Genomic DNA, 23353 nt, shown 5'->3' on the forward strand with positions numbered 1-23353 from the left:
ATTAGATAATATTACAGAATTTTACATTTAGACAGACATGTTAAAAGCATCTTGAAACTGCCTTATGATTGTGCATAACATTGTTTAATTAAAATATCAGTTGCTTTTTGTTTTAAGTTGTCTTTGTTTCAATGTAATTATACATTGTATAAGTACGGAGTAATAAGTAACTACATGTACTTACTATCAGTGTTGGGGAAAGTTACTTTTAAAAGTAATGCATTACAATATTGTGTTACTCCATAAAAAAGTAACTAATTGTGTTAGTTACTTTTTATGGAAAGTAAAGTGTTACTTTACTTTTGCGTTACTTTTTCTCATCTGAACTGGGCTGTTTTGTTTATTTTTATAACAACAAAGAAGTTCTTTTTGGCAAATGTTAAGGCCCTTTCACATCAAAAGTGAAATGAATAAGCCTCGGGATGAAGGAAATACAAATTCCTGCCTGTAAGTTAGAGGGCACAGTTCAAATAAACAAACCTTTCAGCTGCGCTGCCATTCTGGAATACAGAAGAATAGGATAAAGAGAAGAGGTAAATGAGTAAATGTATGCTCACATTTAGTCTAGAACTAATCTAGAATAAGCATCATGTCAAGCACACACAATGCCTCTGCACTTACTCCTGATTTAAACTAAGTAACTTGCGTTACTTATTTGAAAAAGTAACTCAGATGTGTTGTAAATTTAAAAGTAATGCGTTACTTTACTAGTTACTGTACTTGAAAAAAGTAATCTGATTACATAACTCAAGTTACTTGTAATGCGTTACCCCAACACTGCTTACTATAGGGTAAGATTAGGTTTTGATTAGGTTTAGGGTTAGTTGCATGTAATTATGCATAATTTATAGTTTGTATTATAGTAACTAAATGTAACATATGTAAAAATGACACTAAAATAAAGTAAAAACTGCATTATTTTATTTGAAATATTCTTAGAAATAGTCAGGGCTGGATTTCCCGATAACATTGTATCTTAATGCACTACAAAGACTCTAAAGGTAGACCTTAACTGAAGATATACCTTTTCTAGACGTGTTCCCTGAACTATCCCTTAGGAGGTTGCTTAAGTTATATCTTCTTAAGTGCACCGTTACCAGGTGCTGTCCATGGCGCTGGTGCTGAAATGGTTGATATTGATGGCTCGAGAATCGATAATTCACTCTATGCAGGGGCTGCTTCACCACGTTATGCGAGAAAGCGCTGGTCTTTATAAAAGAAGCACTTCAGAAGTAGAAATTGCATTTATCAGATCTTATAAAAATAATAATCCAAATTGCAAATAGAATCTACATTGTAATGTATCTATATTCTGGGGGCTCTATATTCTAGCTGAGCCCAGCGTGAGTTTAAGGCGACCGTTATTTTAGAACGTATTAATTCCTTGGAGACGCGTCATGCAGCTGACAGACATGTAGGTATCACGTTTTTCCTTTTTTATTCAAAATATTATCAAATATTTTATTCAAACTATATCATGAATTTTATGATATATTACAATTGTAAAATATGTGGAAGTGAATGTGTTTTGTCGCGCAGTGAGTTTGCACCGCAATTTAGAGCTGTTGGATTTACGAAATTTCGCCAAAATACATAAAAGTGGCTGGAGAAATGGGAGAAAAATAGAGTAAACTTTATTGTTTCATACGCAATGTGTATCTGATATGAATACAAATAACACTTTGTCAAATTATTCAGTTGAAAGGGTTATTATTGCAGCTTTCATAGACATCAGTGTATGGAACTTGATTTTAACAAACTATAAATGTCTTTTATATATAGCCTAGTACTTCATTCAAATGTGTATTTAAATGTCTGAAACCTAAAATAAACCTGATGTGGTTGAAAACACTGAATAGTTGTGATATATGACAAACGCTGAGCGCGTCTGTCTCTAGCTCAGCACCAAAGCACATTTCCTATTTTAAGACTGGGTATATTACAACGAGTTATATTCATATAGACTGTCAACAGTGATAAGGTATAGCTAAGAGTGGTCCAGACCAGCTGTACGAATGAATGACTTACAGAAGGTATATAAAAAATAATATTTCAGGAAACACGTATCAAAGGTGCCATCGAATGGAAAATTGAATTTACCTCGGCATAGTTGAATAACAAGAGTTCAGTACATGGAAATGACATACAGCGAGTCTCAAACACCATTGTTTCCTCCTTCTTATGTAAATCTCATTTGTTTAAAAGACCTCCGAAGAACAGGCGAATCTCAACATAACACCGACTGTTACGTAACAGTCGGGATCATTAATATGTATGCCCCCAATATTTGCATATGCCAGCCATGATCGAGGCATTACACAAGGGCAGCCAGTATTAACGTCTGGATCTGTGCACAGCTGAATCATCAGACTAGGTAAGCAAGCAAGAACAATAGTGAAAAATGGCAGATGGAGCGATAATAACTGACATGATCCATGATAACATGATATTTTTAGTGATATTTGTGAATTGTCTTTCTAAATGTTTCGTTAGCATGTTGCTAATGTACTGTTAAATGTGGTTAAAGTTACCATCGTTTCTTACTGTATTCACGGAGACAAGAGCCGTCACTATTTTCATTTTTAAACACTTGCAGTCTGTATAATTCATAAACACAACTTCATTCTTTATAAATCTCTCCAACAGTGTGTAATGTTAGCTTTAGCCACGGAGCACTATCAAACTCATTCAGAATCAAATGTAAACATCCAAATAAATACTATACTCACATAATCCGATGTATGCATGCAGTATGCATGACGAACACTTTGTAAAGATCCATTTTGAGGGCTATATTAGCTGTGTGAACTTTGTTTATGCTGTTAAAGGCAAGCGCGAGCTCCGTGGGTGGGGAGCGTGAGGAATTAAAGGGGCCGCAGCCTGAATCGGCGCATAGTTAATGATGCCCCAAAATAGGCAGTTAAAAAAAATTAATTAAAAAAAATCTATGGGGTATTTTGAGCTGAAACTTCACAGACACATTCAGGGGTCATCTTAGACTTATATTACATCTTTTAAAAAAAGGTTCGATGGCACCTTTAACACTAAGGTACAGCTTAAGGTATAATTTAAGAATGATGTAGATTTCTGGAAATCTAGCCCAGAACTTTTTATCAACCATTTATGTATGAATTTTAACATAAATTAAAACACAATGACATATAAAGACATAGACGTCCATTCTGTGGTTTGGGGTCAAGATTTATTTTTGAAAGAAAATGTTAGCAAAGATGCATTAAATTTTTTAAAGTGACAGTGAAGGAAAAAAAAAAGTTTCAAATAAACTGTTCTTTTGAACTGAAAAAAAATGTATCACTGTTTCCATAAAAATATTAAGCAGTTGTTTTCAACATTGAAAATAATAAGAAATGTTTCTTGAGCATCAAATCAGGATAGAATGATTTCTGAAGGATCATGTGACATTGAAGACTGGAGTAATGATGCTGAAAATTTAGCTTTGATCACAGGAATAAATGACATTTTAAAATATGTGAACATAGAAAACAGTTATTTTAATTTATAATTATAATTAATAGCGTAAGACCCTTGATTAAAAAATATAGCAATCTTACCAACCCCAAACTTTTGAACACTTTGTCTGGCTGCACGTAAATCCACTAGATTTAACGGGTTAACGCATTTACATGACCACATGCATTGTCGGCTTATTAAGCATATAATCAGGTTAAGAATGTGCATGTAAATGACTGGGTTATAACCTGAAAACAGCTTCGAACCTCCTCTCAGACACTGTTAATGCCTTCAGATCAAGGACTCAAGTTTAAATGTAAGGCAGAGCATCACAGAATTCTCATTAGCATACACTTTAGATGAATCCATTGAGGAATAAAGCAGTATGGCACTGCCTTCATGGAGAGAGTACCAGTGAACTCTTGAGTCTGGAGCCTCTGTAAGAAAATCATTAGTAGCCATCACTGTCCATCAGCCTTGTGCTAACATCCACCCACGATCTAGAGCTCTGGGTAGGAGAGGGACAGGTTCTCTCATTAAACACAGCTGCACTACTGGGAGAGTGTTTGCGAGAAAGAGAAGAAGAGAGAGCTGAAGAACAGCTTTTCAGGCTTCTTCTATAATGATCATGCGGGAAGGGAAAATTTTGCTTTCATTCCTTTATGCCCAATTTGGCTTTTATAATGTAGTACTTGTTAGAAATATGCTGACTGTACTATGCAAATATGATTGTAGCCTTTTACAGTTTCCAGCTTTTCACATTTGTGCATAAATAAGTAACAGTTGCAGATTTATTCATGCATAATTATAATTTTTTTCCACTATTCATCAAGATCCTGTAGCTTTTATAGATTTTAAAAATGCGCTGTGGTGAAATTGCCGGTAACGTTACAATGTTCAATTTGTTAACATTAGTCAATGCAAAGGTATAATGAAAACAACAAGTTTTACGGCATTTTTAAATCTTGGTTAATGTTCATTTGAAATATTGTTGATTAATGTTTGTTCATAATACATTAACAAGTAAAGGTATTGTTTGTTGTTATTTCATTCATAGTTTTCAGTCACGTGACCTGGAGGGCGAAACCACAGAACTGCAGCACAGGCCTATCAATTTTCCATCTGTTTCAAGGGATGAATATTTAGATCACCTGTCAAAAGAGAAAAAAAATATGTGAACAAAATGCAAGTTTTGGGCACTTGTGATCCATAAAAAGCACCTGCTGCAGTATTTCAGTGACTAAAAACAGCGGGACACTCTAAAACGCTTAATGTGAAAAACACTTAAAGTGCCATAATGTAGCCTACTAAAACAGTGATATTAAAAAGTCAAATTCAGTATACACCTTATTGATGATTCATACTATATACAGGCGAGCACATGAGCCCAGAATATGAACCATCTTCATAATGTTTTTTTCTATGGAAAAACACTGCAAGAAACTGCGTGTTGCATTTAAATTCAGGGTTAATCTGCTTGCCTGTACATAGTATGTATAATTAATAAGGTGTATGCTGAATTTGCTCTTTTAATATCACTGTCTTACTACATAAATACTTAGTACAATCCTGGTAAAAAACAGCTGGCGGGCAATGGAGAAAAGCCTTGTTTGGCTTTCCAGGTGTTAGGCTGTGACTTCATGCAAAAAGTTTCAAAAGTATTTCCATAGAATTTAGCCATCATATATCAAAGGGATTGATCTTTAATAGAAATAGATAGCCTTTATTTTACATCACAGCCTTGTTCCAAGATTTGCTACTTATTGTGCAAGGAATATTTTTGTATAGAGTGCTGCAGGGAAGACTAATTTGCCACTGCTTCCCTTGAGATTTTCCTGTGGGGTTTTTTAACACTTTATATACTCTTACTGAATATTGCCATGTAGATGTCTTCAGGCCAGGACTATTATATTAGCCTGAGTTACAACAACTTCCTGTTTCGTTGTGTTAATCGCATACTTTAGCACTTAGCCAAGTCTTGCATGATTAAACGTGTTTCTAACATGTTTGGTACTTCATGGCATACTGAAATGTGTTTCTGTGAGTGAATTACAGTGTAAAGCATGCCATTTCCTGTGGCCAGCAGGTGGCACTATGACTGAATATTGGTATGTAGATGTCTTTAGGCCAGGACTCTTATCTTTTTTGGAGCAGATCGGACACTGTATGCCTGACTTACAACAGCTTCCTCTTTCATGGCAAAACTCAGTGCGCCACGGACACACCCTTCAACGAAAACTCAAGATCTTTGCAATTTAACATCGCTAAGGCCTTAAGATTAGTCTGACCAAATATGATGTTGATCTGGTTAAAGCATGTAATTTACTGGTTTAAAACATGTAATTTCCTGTTGCCCGCAGGTGGCGCTATGACTGTTACTGAATATTGCCATGTAGATGTCTTTAGGCCAGGACTCTAATAAAACATGTGAAGTTTCGGACAGATCGGACATTGTATGCCTGAGTTACAACAACTTCCTGTTTCATGGCGAAACATCAAATTTCGTCAGGCTGCCATGGACACGCCCTTCAACAAAAACTCAAGATCTTTACAATTTAACATCTCAAAGGCATTTAGACTAGACTGACCAAATATGATGTTGATCTAATTAAAGCTCTAGGAGGAGTTTGTTAAAGTACAACATCTGGAAATGGCAAAAACTGCAAAACTTTTGCAGAGAAAACTCAAAATATGTCACTTCCTGTTGGGTTTTCAGATTTTGCACTTGGTAAAATTTGTAGGTAATGGGCTGTTACATGTGTGTACTGAATTTCATACTTGTGCATAGCACGAAGGGCGCTTAATTAAAATTTTGTAGGTGGCGCTATCGAGCCATTTTGCCACACCTAATTCTGAAACCCATATCAGACATCAGTTTTCACCACTTCTGACGCGTGTGCAAAGTTTCATGAGTTTTCGGGCACGTTTATGCCCTCAAAAATGCAATTCATTTCGGAGAAGAAGAAGAAGAATTGAATGAGCAATCACAATAGGGTTCTCACACCATTGATGCTCAGGCCCTCATTACAGGGACAGATTAAAATAAAGTGTAACCGGGTTTTATAATGGGGTTTTTCAAACTATGAGTAAAATAAAGTGTGTGATAAACATAAGTTGACAATACTTGGACGTTTAGCTCTATAATGTAAATTACACACACCTATATCGAAAATGTGAATTTTGAAGCTGTTATTTTTATTTAAAAAAAAAAAAACATATGTTTTTAATAAGTAACTAGATAAGAAAGTGAGTGTGTGCAGTTAACCTTATAGAGCAAAACGTCAAAGTATAGTCAAGTTATTTACCACAGACCTTATTTTACTCAAAAAACAAAACAAAAAAACATTATAAAATCCCTTAGGAAAATCTCAAGGGAACCAGTGGTGAATTAGTCTTCTGGGTTTTGATGTCATCCCTGCAGCACTCTATTACAAGAAGGACATTTCTAGACAGCATTTGATTGGACAAAAATATGGATATGCCAATGAATACAAGATGAGTCTTTCTTTTTTTCTGAAAGACAAAGAATGCAAATTTTAAATTTGCTAACTCTCATAAACGACCTAACCTAGCACATGCACAGTATGCTAAAAGACATGAACGAAAAGCCACAGAACTCAAATTTTCGTTAGGATATATGATAAAACACCGCTTTCATATACACATTGACCACATTGGCCACATTTTCATTACATTGTTCAAGTGACCCAATTCCGATTTTTTTCCTCCCATGTGGCACAGATAGGATATGACCCATGAACGTGTAAGCAGGAAAAAAGCACATGGATTCCTATATTCTCCGATTAGTTTCAGGCCTCAAAATTTGTGGAAATAAATAAATCTGATATAAATCTGATACCTGCCATGTAAGAGGACAGATCGGATTTTCCTGTCAATGCGAGTCGTGCATCATTGAAAAAGTGACAGTGGCGAATAACGTCAACTCAGGTGGACACCAATCACAGCGATTACAGTCACGATCATTGCTACATTCACCCAGCCTGCAACAAACTCTTTTTTTCTCCACCTTAAGATATCAATGTTTTGCTGACCTTTAAAGCAAAAGCAAAAGCTTGTATTATCATTTTATCTGCTTCCATTGCAAATCATGCTGTTTATTACATCCTTTTCAGCCTAAGATTTTCCAGGTCAGCACGTCTATCTTGCATTGTTTCACCAAGTGTTAGTATAAATGCAGACATCAGATATGGGTCCATTTTAAAGTCCCCCTGTGTGTTTATATGTTTATTTGTGTTTTTTAATATGCTTTAAGACAAACCATGTGCAAATTCATAAATTCATAAGTCAACACCATTGCAGAGTATGAAATTGAAATTGCCGGTGTTCCTTACGTCACAAACTACCTTGTAACCAATCACGTCAATGTGTCGGCAGGCTTTAGCTTATCATTAACTATGCTGCAAGGCAGGGGAGTCTTAAGAGACTATCCAGGTATATTTTTCTGTTGATATGAAATATCATGTACATTTAGCAATAAATATGTTCTATAACGTAGTCAAGCAAAAGGCTAATCATATCATTTACCGTTATGTGTCCGACATTGTAAAGACCGATACATAAACGCATTACCAATCTGATACATCGACATGTAGACGAGCCTGTATAAATCACTCTTCCACTTCTTCTTCTGAAACAGATTCTAGTTCATATATGGCTGAATTAAACCAGTATTTCCACAGTAAAGTTGACCGAGTGGATCAGGTAATCTGAGCTGGCGTGAGTGAGTGGAGGTGTGGCTAATTTGCATATTCATGATTCAGCGTATATTAAATGAGGCAATGGTGTAGAGTTACATTCAAGATATGTTAAGGAATAAATATTTTTTTCACAGGAAAAAAAATGTTTAAATATGTCATTTTTGTGATCAAAGATTAGCTTTAAAGGGATAATTCACCCAAAAATTAAAATTTGATGTTTATCTGCTTACCCCCACGACATTCAAGATGTAGGTGACTTTGTTTCTTCATAGACAAATCCAAATTAAACCCTGCGGCTCGTGACGACACATTTATGTCCTAAGACACGAAACGATCGGTTTGTACGAGAAACCAAACAGTATTTATATCATTTTTCACCTCTAATACACCACTATGTCCAACTGCGTTCAGCACTTGGTTAGTAAGGTCTGATCGCGCTCTGACAACGGAAGTGATGTCTCGTGCTTATACTTCAATGAGTGCCAGACCTCACTTCTGTTGTCGCAGAGCGCGAACAGACCTCACTAACCGAGTGCTGAACGCAGTTGGACATAGTGGTGTAATAGAGGTAAAAAAAATGATAGAAATACTGTTCCGTTTCTCACACAAACCGATCGTTTTGTGTCTTAGGAAATCAATGTGTCGACACAAGCCACAGGGTTTAATTTGGATTTGTCTATGCAAGTTTTTTCGACTCTTATTGATTGTGTTCCCATTCACTCGCATTATAAGACTGACAGACGGCAACGGTTGGAGTTAAAAATCATCATTTGTGTTCTACTGAAGAAATAAAGTCACCTACATCTTGGATGCGCTGGGGGTAAGCAGATAAACATCAAATTTTCATTTTTGGGTGAACTATCCCTTTAAGGGATGAATTATTGACTACAGGGGGACTTTAAAAGAAGATGTAAGCTGGTTGTTAAGAAAAATTGGATATAGTCAACGAATCGGAATTGGGCATCAAGACCTGAAGTCTAAATGCGGCCTATTACTGCTTCTTTTATAAAAAATAAATAAATAAATAAAAAAGTACCATGTTATCATCTGCTTCATGGAAGAGCAATTTTGGCCTCAGCTTGAGTAAAAACATTGAAGATAATACCCCAAGGCATGAGATGACATGCCTGCTGAAAGCTCTCATGTCAACATTCTTCCATTTCTAAAAATTCCACTTGCTAAACACTTGCAAAATTTGCATGTTCATAAAAAAAGATCTGTTTGCCATAGTGGTGGGAGCAGATTTTTCTCCCGCTTCAGCAGCGCTGTGAAGAAGACCACTGCATAGTGAAAGGTCACGGTGTAAATGAAGCATATCCCATGCTCTGTCTCTTCGCTATTTTTCATTGCTTTGGCCCCTGCACTACTATGAAGAAAGCCTAATTGTCACTTTTTCTTCTGCACTTGTAGCAGAACATGTAATGTAGATTTTATTAAGCTTAATGGTTTAGTTCACCCAAAAATGTAGAAAAAAATTCTGAGATGAGGGTGAGTAATTAATGACAGAATTTTCATTTTTGGGTGAACTAACCCTTTAAATTGGTATTTTGCGAGGCAAAATATAGAGAGTATCATCAGTCTGTTTTTCAATTTTATGATTCTTTTATGGTGCTTTTTTGTCATTTTAGAGCTTGACCGTTCCAGTCAAAAAAACAGTTTACCTTTTGTGTTTCACAGAATAAAGAAAGTATAATATGGGTTTGGAATGACATAAAGGTGATTAAATAGTGACAGAATCACCAGAACTATGTTGTTATTGGATGTGGAAACATTGGTAGTGTAAGTAGCAGAAGAAACTACTGAAGGATCATTTGAGGGAAGAGCTTGGAAGTGAATATATCAGCATATGTGTTTGGCTTTTACATGTTTAATTTCACATGATTGTAAAAAACCAAATGCCCAATAATCTGAGATATAATAGTGAAATATACATACCATTAAAACAAGTAATAATAAGTAATATTATCTAACATGTGAATTTGAAATTAGATAATGTTCTATATAATTGTTTAATTATGTCTTATTATTTAAGTCCTATTGATCTCTGTGTCCAGACTAAAGTTCATTGATCTTCAGTGTAATATAATAACTGGTTTGTATACAGTAGGTCTGAATGGTGTTGCAAGGCTTTCATTATGTTACTTTTGTTGTCTAGAGTCTCCGTGCTGGATAATGGCAGTCTCCGAATATCCAACATCACCAAACTAGACGCAGGTCTTTACACTTGTGTGGCGAGAAACCAGTTTGGAGTGGCAAGCAGTGCGGGCACACTAGTGGTGAAAGGTATGCTGGGACATTTAAGTAGTAAGGATACATTAAATTGACTTTTACATTGTTATAAACAATTCTATTTCAAATAAATGCTGTTCTTTTGAACTTTCTATCCCCCCCCCCCCCCCTCCCCAAAAAAAGAAAAAAGAAAGAAAGAAGCAGCATGACTGTTTTCAACATTGTTAATAATAAATGTTTCTTGATAATCAAATCAGCATATTAGAATGATTTTTGAAGGATCATGTGACACTGAAAATTCAGCTTTGCCATCACAGGGATAAATTACATTTTAAAATATATTAAAATAGAAAAAAGTTCTTTTAAATTGTAATAATATTTCACAATAATACTGTTTCTTACTGTATTTTTGATCAAATAAATGTATGCCTTGTGAACGTAAGAGACTCAAAAACATTTTTAAAAATCTTACCTAACTCCCAAATTTTTACCAGTAGAGTATATAATAAAATATTGAATTACAAAATATTATTTAGTACATAAAATATCCACCTTGGAATTATAAGGTTCTTTTTGCATTCATAGTTTACAGATATTGAGCTTTAAAGTTTTTGCATTCCATTTGACTTTGTAGAGAACCTTTTTTCTTTTTCCAAATAAAAAGTCCCAAAATGTACAAAAAAAAAAAAAAAAAACATATAATGTAAATAAGTTGTCACAGAATAAGAATATGTAAATAACTAAATTTTTGACAAAAATGTCAGACAGAACCTTATAATTCGCCAAGGTGACGAAATAATAATTTACTACAGCCTTGAGAGCACTGTGAGAGTAAAGCACAAGCTCCTTATCTCCACACTCTCTAGATGAACTGTGCTCGTGGCTAATGGGGAATTGATTTATTCGGCGAGCATTAGAGATGCATGATATGTGTGGGTATAACTGTGCTGTGTTTCATTAGGGCTTAGATCCATTTAAAACAGCCTTTTTTGCAACTTTCTCCATTCTTCACCCATGTGACAAGACGGCGTGAACAATACCAGCATTCTAGTTGAACAGCAGTTTGGTGGTCCCTCTTGTTTTTGAAATTGGTTTCTATAGAAACTCTCTGGTCTGTTCTCTTGTTCTCATTTTCACATGAAAGCTTGAATCCTGAATACATGTTCATTTGACATGTTAATTTGCAAACAGTTTAAGTAAAATTGCTCTAGCACAATTCACATGTTTGCCGTATTAAAAAGAAATCTCTGCAAGTGGTTCACAGCATAGTGCATGATGATGAAGCATGAATAATTCAGTACAGGGGAATCCAGAGATTATTAATCAGTAATGATTCATCCCGTAAATTAAAGCTGAACCAGCTGTTTCATTAGTATGCAATATTGTCGTTTTTGTCATCTTGACCCTTTTCTTTGACATCCCTTAAATCAACTTCATCAGAGGAATATCAAACAGGTGTGATGATATAGCAAATATTTTGTTGTGTGTCTTGATGTGTTGGTTTGAAACAATGAAGATAGATAGATAGATAGATAGATAGATAGATAGATAGATAGATAGATAGATAGATAGATAGATAGATAGATAGATAGATAGATAGATAGATAGATAGATAGATAGATAGATAGATAGATAGATAGATGAAGTTATATTTTGAAATGTTGGCCTTATTTGAGTTATTGGGGGACATTAAGAATTGTTGATTATATGAGGTGTCATTTCTTTCAGAAGATGAAAATCTAACAGCATAGTGACATCTAGTGGTGGCAGAAGTGTGCTGATCAATGCACCGCCTGCCTCAGTTCAAAAGAACCAGGTCAAATAATGGTTAACACGTGTTGAGCTACAAGCTCTCATTATATACTTCAATACAACAACTGCTGTTTTATGTGCCAAGCTACAGATAATGTACAATTATAAATGTATTAGCTGCTGACCATCTCATTGTTATTTCAGAGCCAACCATCATCACTTCTAAAGCCATCCAGCTGGATGTTACAGTCGGAGAGAGTGTTGTTATTCCATGCCAGGTGTCTCGTGACCCCTCCCTGGACGTGAGATTCACGTGGTTTTTCAACGAGCAGTTGATCAATTTTGGAAGCCATGGGGGGTATTTTGAAAAAGTTGGTGGGGTACGTGTCATTCTTTTAGCATGATATAATTTTACTTTCGGATATGATGACACTAAACACCAAAAATTATCTGAATTTAACAGAAGACCACAACAATTGTCTTGTGTGTTTGCTCACAGACATCTGCTGGTGACGTCATGATTCGTAACATTCAGCTAAGGCATGCAGGAAGGTACACATGTGCTGTACAGACTAAAGTGGACAGTGCGTCTATAGCAACAGATGTTGTGGTACGAGGTAAAGTTTTTCCAAACAAAGTTTCATACACAAAATTTGAATTAAGCTTAAAAGTATAAAACCTACTAGGTTAAAAACCACCAAGAATAAAAAGAAAAAGTTGGTCCAACTTTATATTAGATGTCTTTAACCACTACATACTTAATCTAAAAAAAAAAAAAAAAAAAAAGTTAGTTACAGTATACTTACAATGCAGAAAACTTGCTGCTATTGAGGGTTAAGGTGAGGTTAGGGACATGTTTGGAAGTATGGTTAGTTTTAAGCAGCGTTGGGGAAGTAATGCGTTACAATATTGTGTTACTCCCTAAAAAATTAACTAATTGTGTTAGTTACTTTGTATGGAAAGTAAAGTGTTACATTACTTTTGCATTACTATTGCTCACCTGGGCTGGGCTTGCTTGTTCAACAACAAAAACAAAAAGTTTTTGTCAAATGTAAAGGCCCTTTCACACCAAAAGTGAAATAAATAAGCCTTAAAGGTGCCCTAGAATCAGAATTTGAATTTACCTCGGCATAGTTGAATAACAAGAGTTCAGTACATGGAAAAGACATACATTGAGTTTCAAACCCCATTGTGTCCTCCTCCTTATGTAAATCTCATTTGTTTAAAAGACTTCCGGAAAACACTCGGATCTCAACATAACACCGACTGTTACGTAACAGTCGGGATCATTAATATGTATGACCCCAATATTTGCATAATGCCAGCCCATTCGACGCATTAGACAAGGAAAGGCAGTATTAACGGCTGGATCTGTGCACAGACAAGGTAAGCAAGCAAGAACAACAGCGAAAAATGGCAGATGGAGCAATAATAACTGACATGATCCATGATATCATGATATTTTTAGTGATATTTGTAAATTGTCTTTCTAAATGTTTCATTAGCATGTTGCTAATATACTGTTAAATGTGGTTAAAGTTACCATCGTTTCTTACTGTATTCACGGAGACGAGAGTTGTTGCTATTTTCATTTTTAAACACGTGCAGTCTGTATAATTGCATAAACACAACTTCATTCTTTATAAATCTCTCCAACAGTGTGTAATGTTAGCTTTAGCCACAGAGCATAGCCTCAAACTCACACAGAATCAAACGTAAACATCTAAATAAATACTTTACTCACATAATTCGAAGCATGCATACAGCATGAATGACGAACATCTTGTAAAGATCCATTTGAGGGTTATATTAGCTGTGTGAACTTTGTTTATGCGATGTATATATAGTCGAGAGCTCGTGGGGCAGAGGGAGCGCATCTCTTAAAGGGGCCGTGCTGAAAAAATCAGTGCATAGTTAATGATGCCCCAAAATAGGCAGTTAAAAAAAATAATTTAAAAAAATCTATGGGGTATTTTGAGCTGAAACTTCACAGACACATTCAGGGGACACCTATGACTTATATTACATCTTGTAAAAAAACAATCTAGGGCACCTTTAAGGCAAATCTGAAGGAAATGCAAATCCATGCCTGTACAGTAGAGGGCGCAGCTCAAACAAATCTTTCTGGATTGCAGAAGAACTACAATAACCATCATGTTCACAGAAAACGGCTCAGCAACTACTCATGATTTTTCTCAACATGGGAACAGGAGAGCTGTCAGTCAATAAATGGGAAAACAAAGTACAGGTGCTGGTCGTATAATTAGAATATCATCAAAAAGTTGATTTATTTCACTAATTCCATATTATATTGTATATTATATTCATTCATTACACACAGACTGATATATTTCAAATGTTTATTTCTTTTAATTTTGATGATTATAACTGACAACTAAGGAAAATCCCAAATTCAGTATCTCAGAAAATTAGAATATTACTTAAGACCAATACAAAGAAAGGATTTTTAGAAATCTTGGCCAACTGAAAAGTATGAACATGAAAAGTATGAGCATGTACAGCACTCAATACTTAGTTGGGGCTCCTTTTGCCTGAATTACTGCAGCAATGCGGTGTGGCATGGAGTCGATCAATCTGTGGCACTGCTCAGGTGTTATGAGAGCCCAGGTTGCTCTGATAGTGGCCTTCAGCTTGTTGGGTCTGGCATATCGCATCTTCCTCTTCACAATACCCCATAGATTTTCTATGGAGTTATGGTCAGGCAAGTTTGCTGTCCAATTAAGAAAAGCGATACCATGGTCCTTAAACCATGTACTGGTAGCTTTGGCACTGTGTGCAGGTGCCAAGTCCTGTTGGAAAATGAAATCTGCATCTCCATAAAGTTAGTCAGCAGCAGGAAGCATGAAGTGCTCTAAAACTTCCTGGTATACGGCTGCGTTGACCTTGGACCTCAGAAAACACAGTGGACCAACACCAGCAGATGACATGGCACCCCAAACCATCACTGACTGTGGAAACTTTACACTGGACCTCAAGCAACGTGGATTGTGTGCCTCTCCTATCTTCCTCCAGACTCTGGGACCCTGATTTCCAAAGGAAATGAAAAATTTACTTTCATCAGAGAACATAACTTTGGACCACTCAACAGCAGACCAGTCCTTTTTGTCTTTAGCCCAGGCGAGATGCTTCTGATGCTGTTTGTTGTTCAAGAGTGGCTTGACACAAGGAATGCGACAGCTGAAACCCATGTCTTGCATACGTCTGTGCGTAGTGGTTCTTGAAGCACTGACTCCAGCTGCAGTCCACTTTTTGTGAATCTCCCCCACATTTTTGAATGGGTTTTGTTTCACAATCATCTCCAGGGTGCGGTTATCCCTATTGCTTGTACACTTTTTTCTACCACATCTTTTCCTTCCCTTCGCCTCTCTATTAATGTGCTTGGACACAGAGCTCTGTGAACAGCCAGCCTCTTTTGCAATGACCTTTTGTGTCTTGGCCCTCCTTGTGCAAGGTGTCAATGGTCGTCTTTTGGACAACTGTCAAGTCAGCAGTCTTCCCCATGATTGTTTAGCCTACAGAACTAGACTGAGAGACCATTTAAAGGCCTTTGCAGGTGTTTTGAGTTAATTAGCTGATTAGAGTGTGACACCAGGTGTCTTCAATATCAAACCTTTTCACAATATTCTAATTTTCTGAGATACTGAATTTGGAATTTTCCTTAGTTGTCAGTTATAATCATCAAAATTAAAAGAAATAAACATTTGGAATATATCAGTCTATGTGTAATGAATGAATATAATATACAAGTTTCACTTTTTGAATGGAATTAGTGAAATAAATCAACTTTTTGATGATATTCTAATTATATGACCAGCACCTGTAACTTGCGTAACTTATTTGAAAAAGTGTCTCATATTTTGTTGTAAATTTAAAAGTAATGTGTTACTTTACTAGTTATTTGAAAAAAGTAATCTGATTACACAACTCACGTTACTTGTAATGCATTACCCCCAGCGCTGGGTTTAAGGGTGGGTTAAGGGGTAAAAGAATGGTCAAAAGTGTAATCATAGATGTAATTACAGAAATGAACAATGTAAAAATGTGTATACACAATAAGTGAATTGTAGTTGAAGACACTTAATATAAACTAGGACCTAAAATATATATAATTTCCTCACAGGTCCCCCTGACCCACCACTGGACATCAAAGTTGATGAAGTGACAGAGACAACATCCTTTGTGTCCTGGAGTCCAGGCCCTGATAACCACAGTCCTGTCTTTGCTTACAACATTCAGTTCCGAAGCCCCTTCTCTCTTGGATGGCAGGCAGCCAAAACAGGTGTGCAGGAATTGTTAGTTTGGATTAAAATTCCTAGTTAATCATTATGATCTGTGAGTGTTGTATAGTCACCACTCACGTTTGATTAGTTTGGCATAATTTAATTGCATGCCAATTGCAATTAAATGAAAATACATTATGTAAGGAATACTTGACTCCAGGCCGTTGAATTCTTTGAATATAATGCACACCCGAGGAGGTAATGCGGCCACGATGCAAAGAGGAGTGTGCATTATTTTCAAAGAATTCAACGGAGTTAATTATTCCGCTTACACTACGGTTACCACACCTCAAGACACTGTTCTGATGTTGTATTTCAATACATTTCAGGTTTTTGTCCTTAAAACTCTCTCTTGTGTGTGGGACTAATTTCTTATGCATCTCATCTGATCTACTAATACCACTGATACAGTTATTAATGCAATTAGAGAGAGATAGAGAATAAGCAGCAAATGTGAATTAGCCTACTTGATCTGTGCATCTCTAATGGCAGCAGTGTCTCTACTAATAGCAAAACTATAAGTTTATCTACCACAAGAACCGCACAGTTATTATCTCGCTGGCGAGTCATGTATCTTAAGTTGCTAAACTGTTTTACTGGTTAATTCGTCAGAGCACCACTGACCAAACGTTTCTGTGTGAGTGTATGTCTCGGAGCGTGAATCAAACTGCCAAAGTCACGTGATTTCAGTAAACGAGGCTTCGTTACGTCATAAAGGTGTGTTCACGCCATATCATAATTACTGTAACTACGAGAGTCTGGCTCGTAAAAAGTGTTCACGTCCTCGTAGAGCTTGTAATTACAGTTTGTAAGCTGGGATTTTTCTGAAAGCTTCGCTGTACCACCTGACTGCTGTATATTCGTTTATGCATTGATAGTGGTGCCATAGAAATGCATAACAGCTCAGAATATAACGTCATGTGTTGTCATCTCAAGATTCCAGTAAATACGAGGTGGCGTGAACACAGCATAAGTGTTTCGAAATGTCACCACTAGTGGGCATGACTTTGGTAGTTTGATTCACGCTCTGAACCACTAATTCGAAACAAAAGGTTCGTAAAGCTTCAAAGCTTCATGAAGCAGTGTTTTGAAATCGCCCATCACTAGATATTGTTGAATAAAGTCTTTATTTTGTTTTTTTCTGTCGCACAAAAAGTATTCTCGTCGCTTCATAACATTAAGGTTGAACCACTGTAGTCACATGATCTGTTTTAAATACGTCTTCAGTACCTTTCTGGGCATTGAAAGTGTTAATTATCTTGCTGGCAATGGAAGCCTCACTGAACCATCGGATTTTATCAAAAAATATCTTAATTTGTGTTCCGAAGTCAAGATGAACAAAGGTCTTATGAGTGTGGAACAACATGAGGGTGAGTAATTAATGACAGAATTTTCATTTTTGGGCAAACTAACCCTTTCATTTGTTTCAGATTTCTTGAAATATCTTAATATTACCTCATCTTTTCTCAGTGCCAGAGTCTCTGGGAGGGCAACAGCTGACAGCCCGTGTGGTTGAATTGAGTCCATGGGTTGAATATGAGTTCAGAGTGCTGGCAACTAATTCCATAGGCACCGGGGAACCCAGCAAATCTTCACGAAAAATCAGGACCAAGGACACATGTACGTGTATATGTAGTCATTTGTTTACTCTCAGGCACTTATCACACATTAAATGTGACCTCAAGGCCTCCATTTTCTTCAAGTGAAATCAAAGAATGAACTGGTGTGACATCATTTGACATGGTTCATTTCTTCTGTTCAGTCCATCAAGGTCAAACATTTGCGAGTGAAAACAAACACTGGAGTTTGAAGTTGTGTTTTTTATTGAAAGCAGCATGGACACTCTTTTTTTCCTGTTTAATACTGTAAAGCTGCTTGCTTTAAAGCAATCTATTGTATAAAGCGCTATATAAATAAATATGACGTGACTTGACTGGAGTGCCGAAGTGCAAACATCTACATCGCTATGATCAGATGCTTTCTTAACTGCTGTTTTCTCACTGCCGTCATTTTTGTTGTGTGTTTATTTTGTTATTGAGAGGAAAACACACAGCACATACAGTATTTACATATTCACCTAAATTACGTTCTCAGCACCGTGTGTGGCGTCAGGATGTTCGTAATAGTATAGCCGCTGCAAAGTTCTTTCGATCTTCCTTTTAACCCCTAAGCAAAGAACAAAAAAAGAAATTCGCCACAAGTGTGGTCTTCATAAGGTTTGATAAAAAGTTTACAGGTTTGCTATAATAGTACATGGCACTTCTACAAGATTTGATAAGACTGACTCTTCCAACCATAAAACCTAAAAGTTTTTACTCAGAATCAAGTAGCAGAACCAAGGAGAAAAGGGGACTAAGTAGCAGCCAGGAAACTGTCTCAGTGGCATCATGCTAAACAGATGGAGGGGAGGAAAAATGCCCTGTCTGCACTTCTGGTGTTTCTCTTCTTTTAAAACTGGCTTTAAAAAGTATTTATTTTTTTCCTTACAGTGCCAAGGACGACCCCAGCCAGAGTCAAGCGGAGGAGGTGGCAGTCGCTCTGAGCTTGTCATCACTTGGGAGGTAACAATACAAGCTCTTGCTTGCACATTTAAGTGCACAAAAGCAGTTGTGAATAGTGGACTGTCCACTGGCCTGTATCAAAAACAGACCCATCATGCTGTCAGCTTGGTTGGTCTGTAATTTAAACAGCCCTTGTTTAAAAAAAGGCAGTCACTCTTCAGTGAGGCAGATAAAATGTTTATGGATTTTAGCAATTATGTTTCAAAACGTGAAAAGCGAAAAATATGTTCAAGGACCGTGAAAGGGATTTTCCATAGTCTGTGTTTATACAGAGACAAAGCCTCTTGTATAACACTGCTGTGATATAATGATGCATCCATCTTTCACTTGCTCTTTCTCTCTCACGCTTTTTTCTTCTTGTGTTTGTGTCTGTGTGTGCTTGTGTTGGCTGTCCAGCCAGTCCCTGAAGAGTTGCAGTGTGGTCCAGGGTTCGGCTACGTGGTTGCTTTTCGCCCTCTTGGTAGTCAAAGCTGGATGCAGGCAGCCGTAACGTCTCCTGATGCATCTCGATACATCTTCAAAAACGAGAGCATCCCTCCATTCTCTCCATTTCATGTGAAAGTTGGAGTTTACAACAACAAAGGAGAAGGTCCTTTTGGGCCTGTGACCACTATCTACTCAGCAGAAGAGGGTAAAACTTACCAACTTACCAACTTACCATCTTCCATTTATGGTATAAACTCATTAACTTGAAGATGCAATGTGTAATTTTTTTCAATCCTTCAATGCTTTTTTGTATGAAGTTAAATGTGCAGAAACAACTACACTAGCGTTCAAAAGTTGGGAATAATATATATATTTTTATGTATTTAAAAGAGGTATTTTGTGCTCACCAAAGCTGCGAGATGCCAAAAATTACAGTAAATACTATAATATTGTGAAATGCTATTACAGGTTTTCTTTTTGAATATATTTTAAAATGTTATTTATTTCTGTGATGCAAAGCTGAATTGTCAGCATCATTATTCCAGTCTTCAGTGTCACATGATCCTTCTTATTACCAATTTAGAAAACAATTTTTGCTACTTCATATTTTTGTGGAAACCCATGATAAACTACCATTCAAAATTTAGGGTAAATACAATTTTAAAAAATAATACCTTGATTCAGTAAGGACATATTAAATTGATCTAAAGTGACAGTAAAGACAATAATAATATTTTTAAAACAAACAAACAAAACAAAAAAAACATTCTATTTCAAATAAATGTTCTTTTGAACTTCCTATTCATCAAAGAGTCGTAAAAAAGTATAACGATTTTAAATTGTAATAATATTTCACGATATTACTGTTTTACTATATTTTTTCATATAAATGCAGCCTTGCTGTACATAAGAGACATCTTTCAAAAACATAAAAAAAAAAAAAAACGTAATTATTTCAAACATTTGTAGCCCCATTTTAATGATCTAACCACATAGTCTAAAGCGCACAGCGCAAGTGCACTTAGGGCATGTCCGAATCCACTTTTTCTAGTTTAACGGCAGGAAAAATGGTCGGCGTGCCCGGCGCATGGTCTAAAATGGCTGTCCCTATTCTCTTAATGAGTCACGGGTGTGTTTTGGGCGTAACGTGCGATAAACAAATCAGAGTTTCGTCTCCCATTCCCTTTAAAAGTCAGTTGCGCTTGTGCCATAGCAGATTCGCTGTTTAAATGGTGGAATTTGCAAGTGGAAAAACTGAATTTTTACATTGTAATTTTTTTTCTTTTACATTGTAATCCTTTACTTTTTAATATTTGGCATGTTTGTGTGCTGCTGCGTCCCTGTGTGTGTAATAAGCAGAGTGTATATGCGTTGTGCACCCCCCTATAGGCGCATATTACTAACGCGCTCTTTAAATAACAAAAAAAAAAAAAATACTGCGCCATTGACTTTAGACCAGGTTTCAGTTGGTCAATGGTGCAGTCTATTTCAGTTGCCTCAAAATAGCAACACGCCAACAATGCACCTGAACACACCTCGTTTTCAGACCAGCACACTCATGGGCGCACAAATTGGCGCAAATGCATTTGCTATTTAAACAACGTGGTGGAGGACATGAAAATGATAACTGCATCAGGCTGAAACTAGCAAAAAACACTTGCGTTGTGCATAGCGCCGCATTGCACCAGGTGTATGATAGGGCCCTTGGTCCAGTAGTGTGTAAATAGGCCATTCGCAAGTTCCCTAAAAAGTATGAACACTTTGCCTCTGTGGTGCTCCGAAACGTTACTCTTTGTTTGAGTGGCTCAACATAGGCAACATTGGCTCAATCAACGACTTTTGTTTGTACAATGGAAGACAGTGCCAGATCAGAAATTTAAGTATAAACAGGTATATGAAATGCTCAGACTCTGAAGACAACATTATGTACTGTAGCTGCAGTGTTGTGTTTGATTAGGGAGAACTGAATGTGCTGAACATTTGCTATTGCATCATTGCTCTAATAATGAGCTTAAAGTTGCTAAAACATTACAGTAATGATTATTCTGACCACAGAGCCGAGTCGCGCCCCCAGCCGCGTCCGTGCCAAGAGCCTGTCAGCCTCAGAAGTGGAGGTCAGCTGGAAGCCTTTACCATGGAGCACCAGTAGGACACGCATAATGGGCTATGAGGTGAGGACAACACAGCTAAAGAAGGCTAATGAATCTGACTGGATTTGTTGTACATCATAGTTGTGGTAGTACACTCCCTGTACTCTTATAACAATTCTCACAGTATTGTTGGTGATCTTAATAAAGTAACTACCTATAAACAATGCTATAAAGATGAAATAATATTTTGGGGGAAATTGATAAGATAATTGGTTTAGGGTAGTGAGATTTTTACATTATTAGAAATAGAATATTAATAGGCAAGACCGACCTATATTACATGCGACCCCATATTGCCCACATGGGCACCACAGCTCCAATAATTTTCTCGAATGAACAACACTTTGTGATGCTGATCATGACAGCTAGTTGACTGTGAATTTCAGCTGAGGTACTGGAGTACAAAGGACAGACCGGATACAGCTAGTGTGATGAGGACTGTGGGAAACAGGACATCTGCGGTCATTCGTGGACTGGATCCCAGCAGTACATACCACATCAAACTCAAAGCCTATAACAGTGCTGGTGTTGGACCTGATAGTGCTGTGGTGAACGTCACCACTAAGAGACCCCGTAAGTGTGACATGGGCCCTGGCCATGGTTATTGTTTATAAACTAAGGCTGTCAATCCATTAACATATTTAATCACGATTAATCGCATGATTGTCATGAGTTAACTTGTGATTAATCGCAACTTAATCGCACATTCTTATCTGGAATCTCTCTTTTTTTTTTTGGTAACAAAACATTGAAAGCTCAGCCGAACAGCTGATCATAGCTGTACAGGGCAGGTTTTAATTTCTAATCTTCATAAATATATCTAGTAGTAGAGCTAATGCAAGGGCTAGAAATCACGTTTGCATAGCAACGACAGACACCACGGGAGTGCAAGTATACTATTGAGCGCATTGGAAATAAAGGAGAAAGCGGTGCGGCTGTGCTTTCCATACGTTTTTAGACGCAACGTGAACAGGCCCCTATGGCTGCATCTTCATTTCTGCAACTACGGGCTAGGTCAAGGGTCAAATAAAAAAAATGTGCGCTGCATTCATCGAGCATTAATAAAATTAGTGACGTTAAAATTAATTTGCGTTAATGCGTTATGAAACGTGTTAATTTTGACAGCCCTATTATAAACATAACCACGCTTTTAAAACAAATTATCATTTTTTTTTTTTTTTTACAGTGAGAAGCTGTAAACTTACATTCCCAGAATTACCTGTGTGACACTTCACATTTGATGGTTTTAAATATTGTTTTTTCATTTTTTAATCAGTTATGTACATTAGGTTTTTATGTTTAGGAAGGTTTATTGCATTATTTTAGTGTTATGTCTGTTACCATGATGGTGTTTTGTATGATAAGTAAGTACAAAACAGATTTTAGTAGCAGCGTTGCCTTGCTAAATTCTACGAAGAGGATTAGGGCCAAGCAATAATAAAAAAATAAAACCATCTCGAGATTAAAGTTGTTAAATTTCGAGAAAAAACTCGTTAAATTTCGAGAAAAAAGTCGAAATAAAATGTTGAGAATAAACTCATTAAATGACGAGAAAAAACTCGTTAAATTTCAAGAAAAAAGTCGAGATAAAATGTTGAGAATAAAGTCTTGTTAAATTACGAGAAAAAAGTCGTTAAATTACGAGAAAAAAGTCGTTAAATTATGAGAACAAATTTGTTAAATTATGAGAAAAAAAGTCGTTAAATTTAGAGAAAAAAAGTCGAGATAAAATGTTGAGAATAAAG

The 23353-nt window shown here is 36.4% G+C and overlaps 1 protein-coding gene across 1 annotated transcript in view; it reads left to right on the plus strand.

Annotated features, from left to right (window-relative positions):
* The window catches only part of cntn3a.1 (contactin 3a, tandem duplicate 1), a 97095-nt gene that overhangs the window by 68886 nt on the left and 4856 nt on the right, over positions 1-23353 (plus strand). The window contains 10 exon segments of the mRNA XM_048178866.1: positions 10345-10472; positions 12375-12550; positions 12670-12787; positions 16312-16470; positions 17942-18091; positions 18961-18986; positions 18988-19032; positions 19429-19663; positions 21514-21629; positions 21995-22181. Coding sequence (XP_048034823.1) covers positions 10345-10472; positions 12375-12550; positions 12670-12787; positions 16312-16470; positions 17942-18091; positions 18961-18986; positions 18988-19032; positions 19429-19663; positions 21514-21629; positions 21995-22181 — 1340 coding nt within the window.

This window comes from Megalobrama amblycephala, linkage group LG24, assembly GCF_018812025.1.
Source record: "Megalobrama amblycephala isolate DHTTF-2021 linkage group LG24, ASM1881202v1, whole genome shotgun sequence".
NCBI lineage: Eukaryota > Metazoa > Chordata > Actinopteri > Cypriniformes > Xenocyprididae > Megalobrama > Megalobrama amblycephala.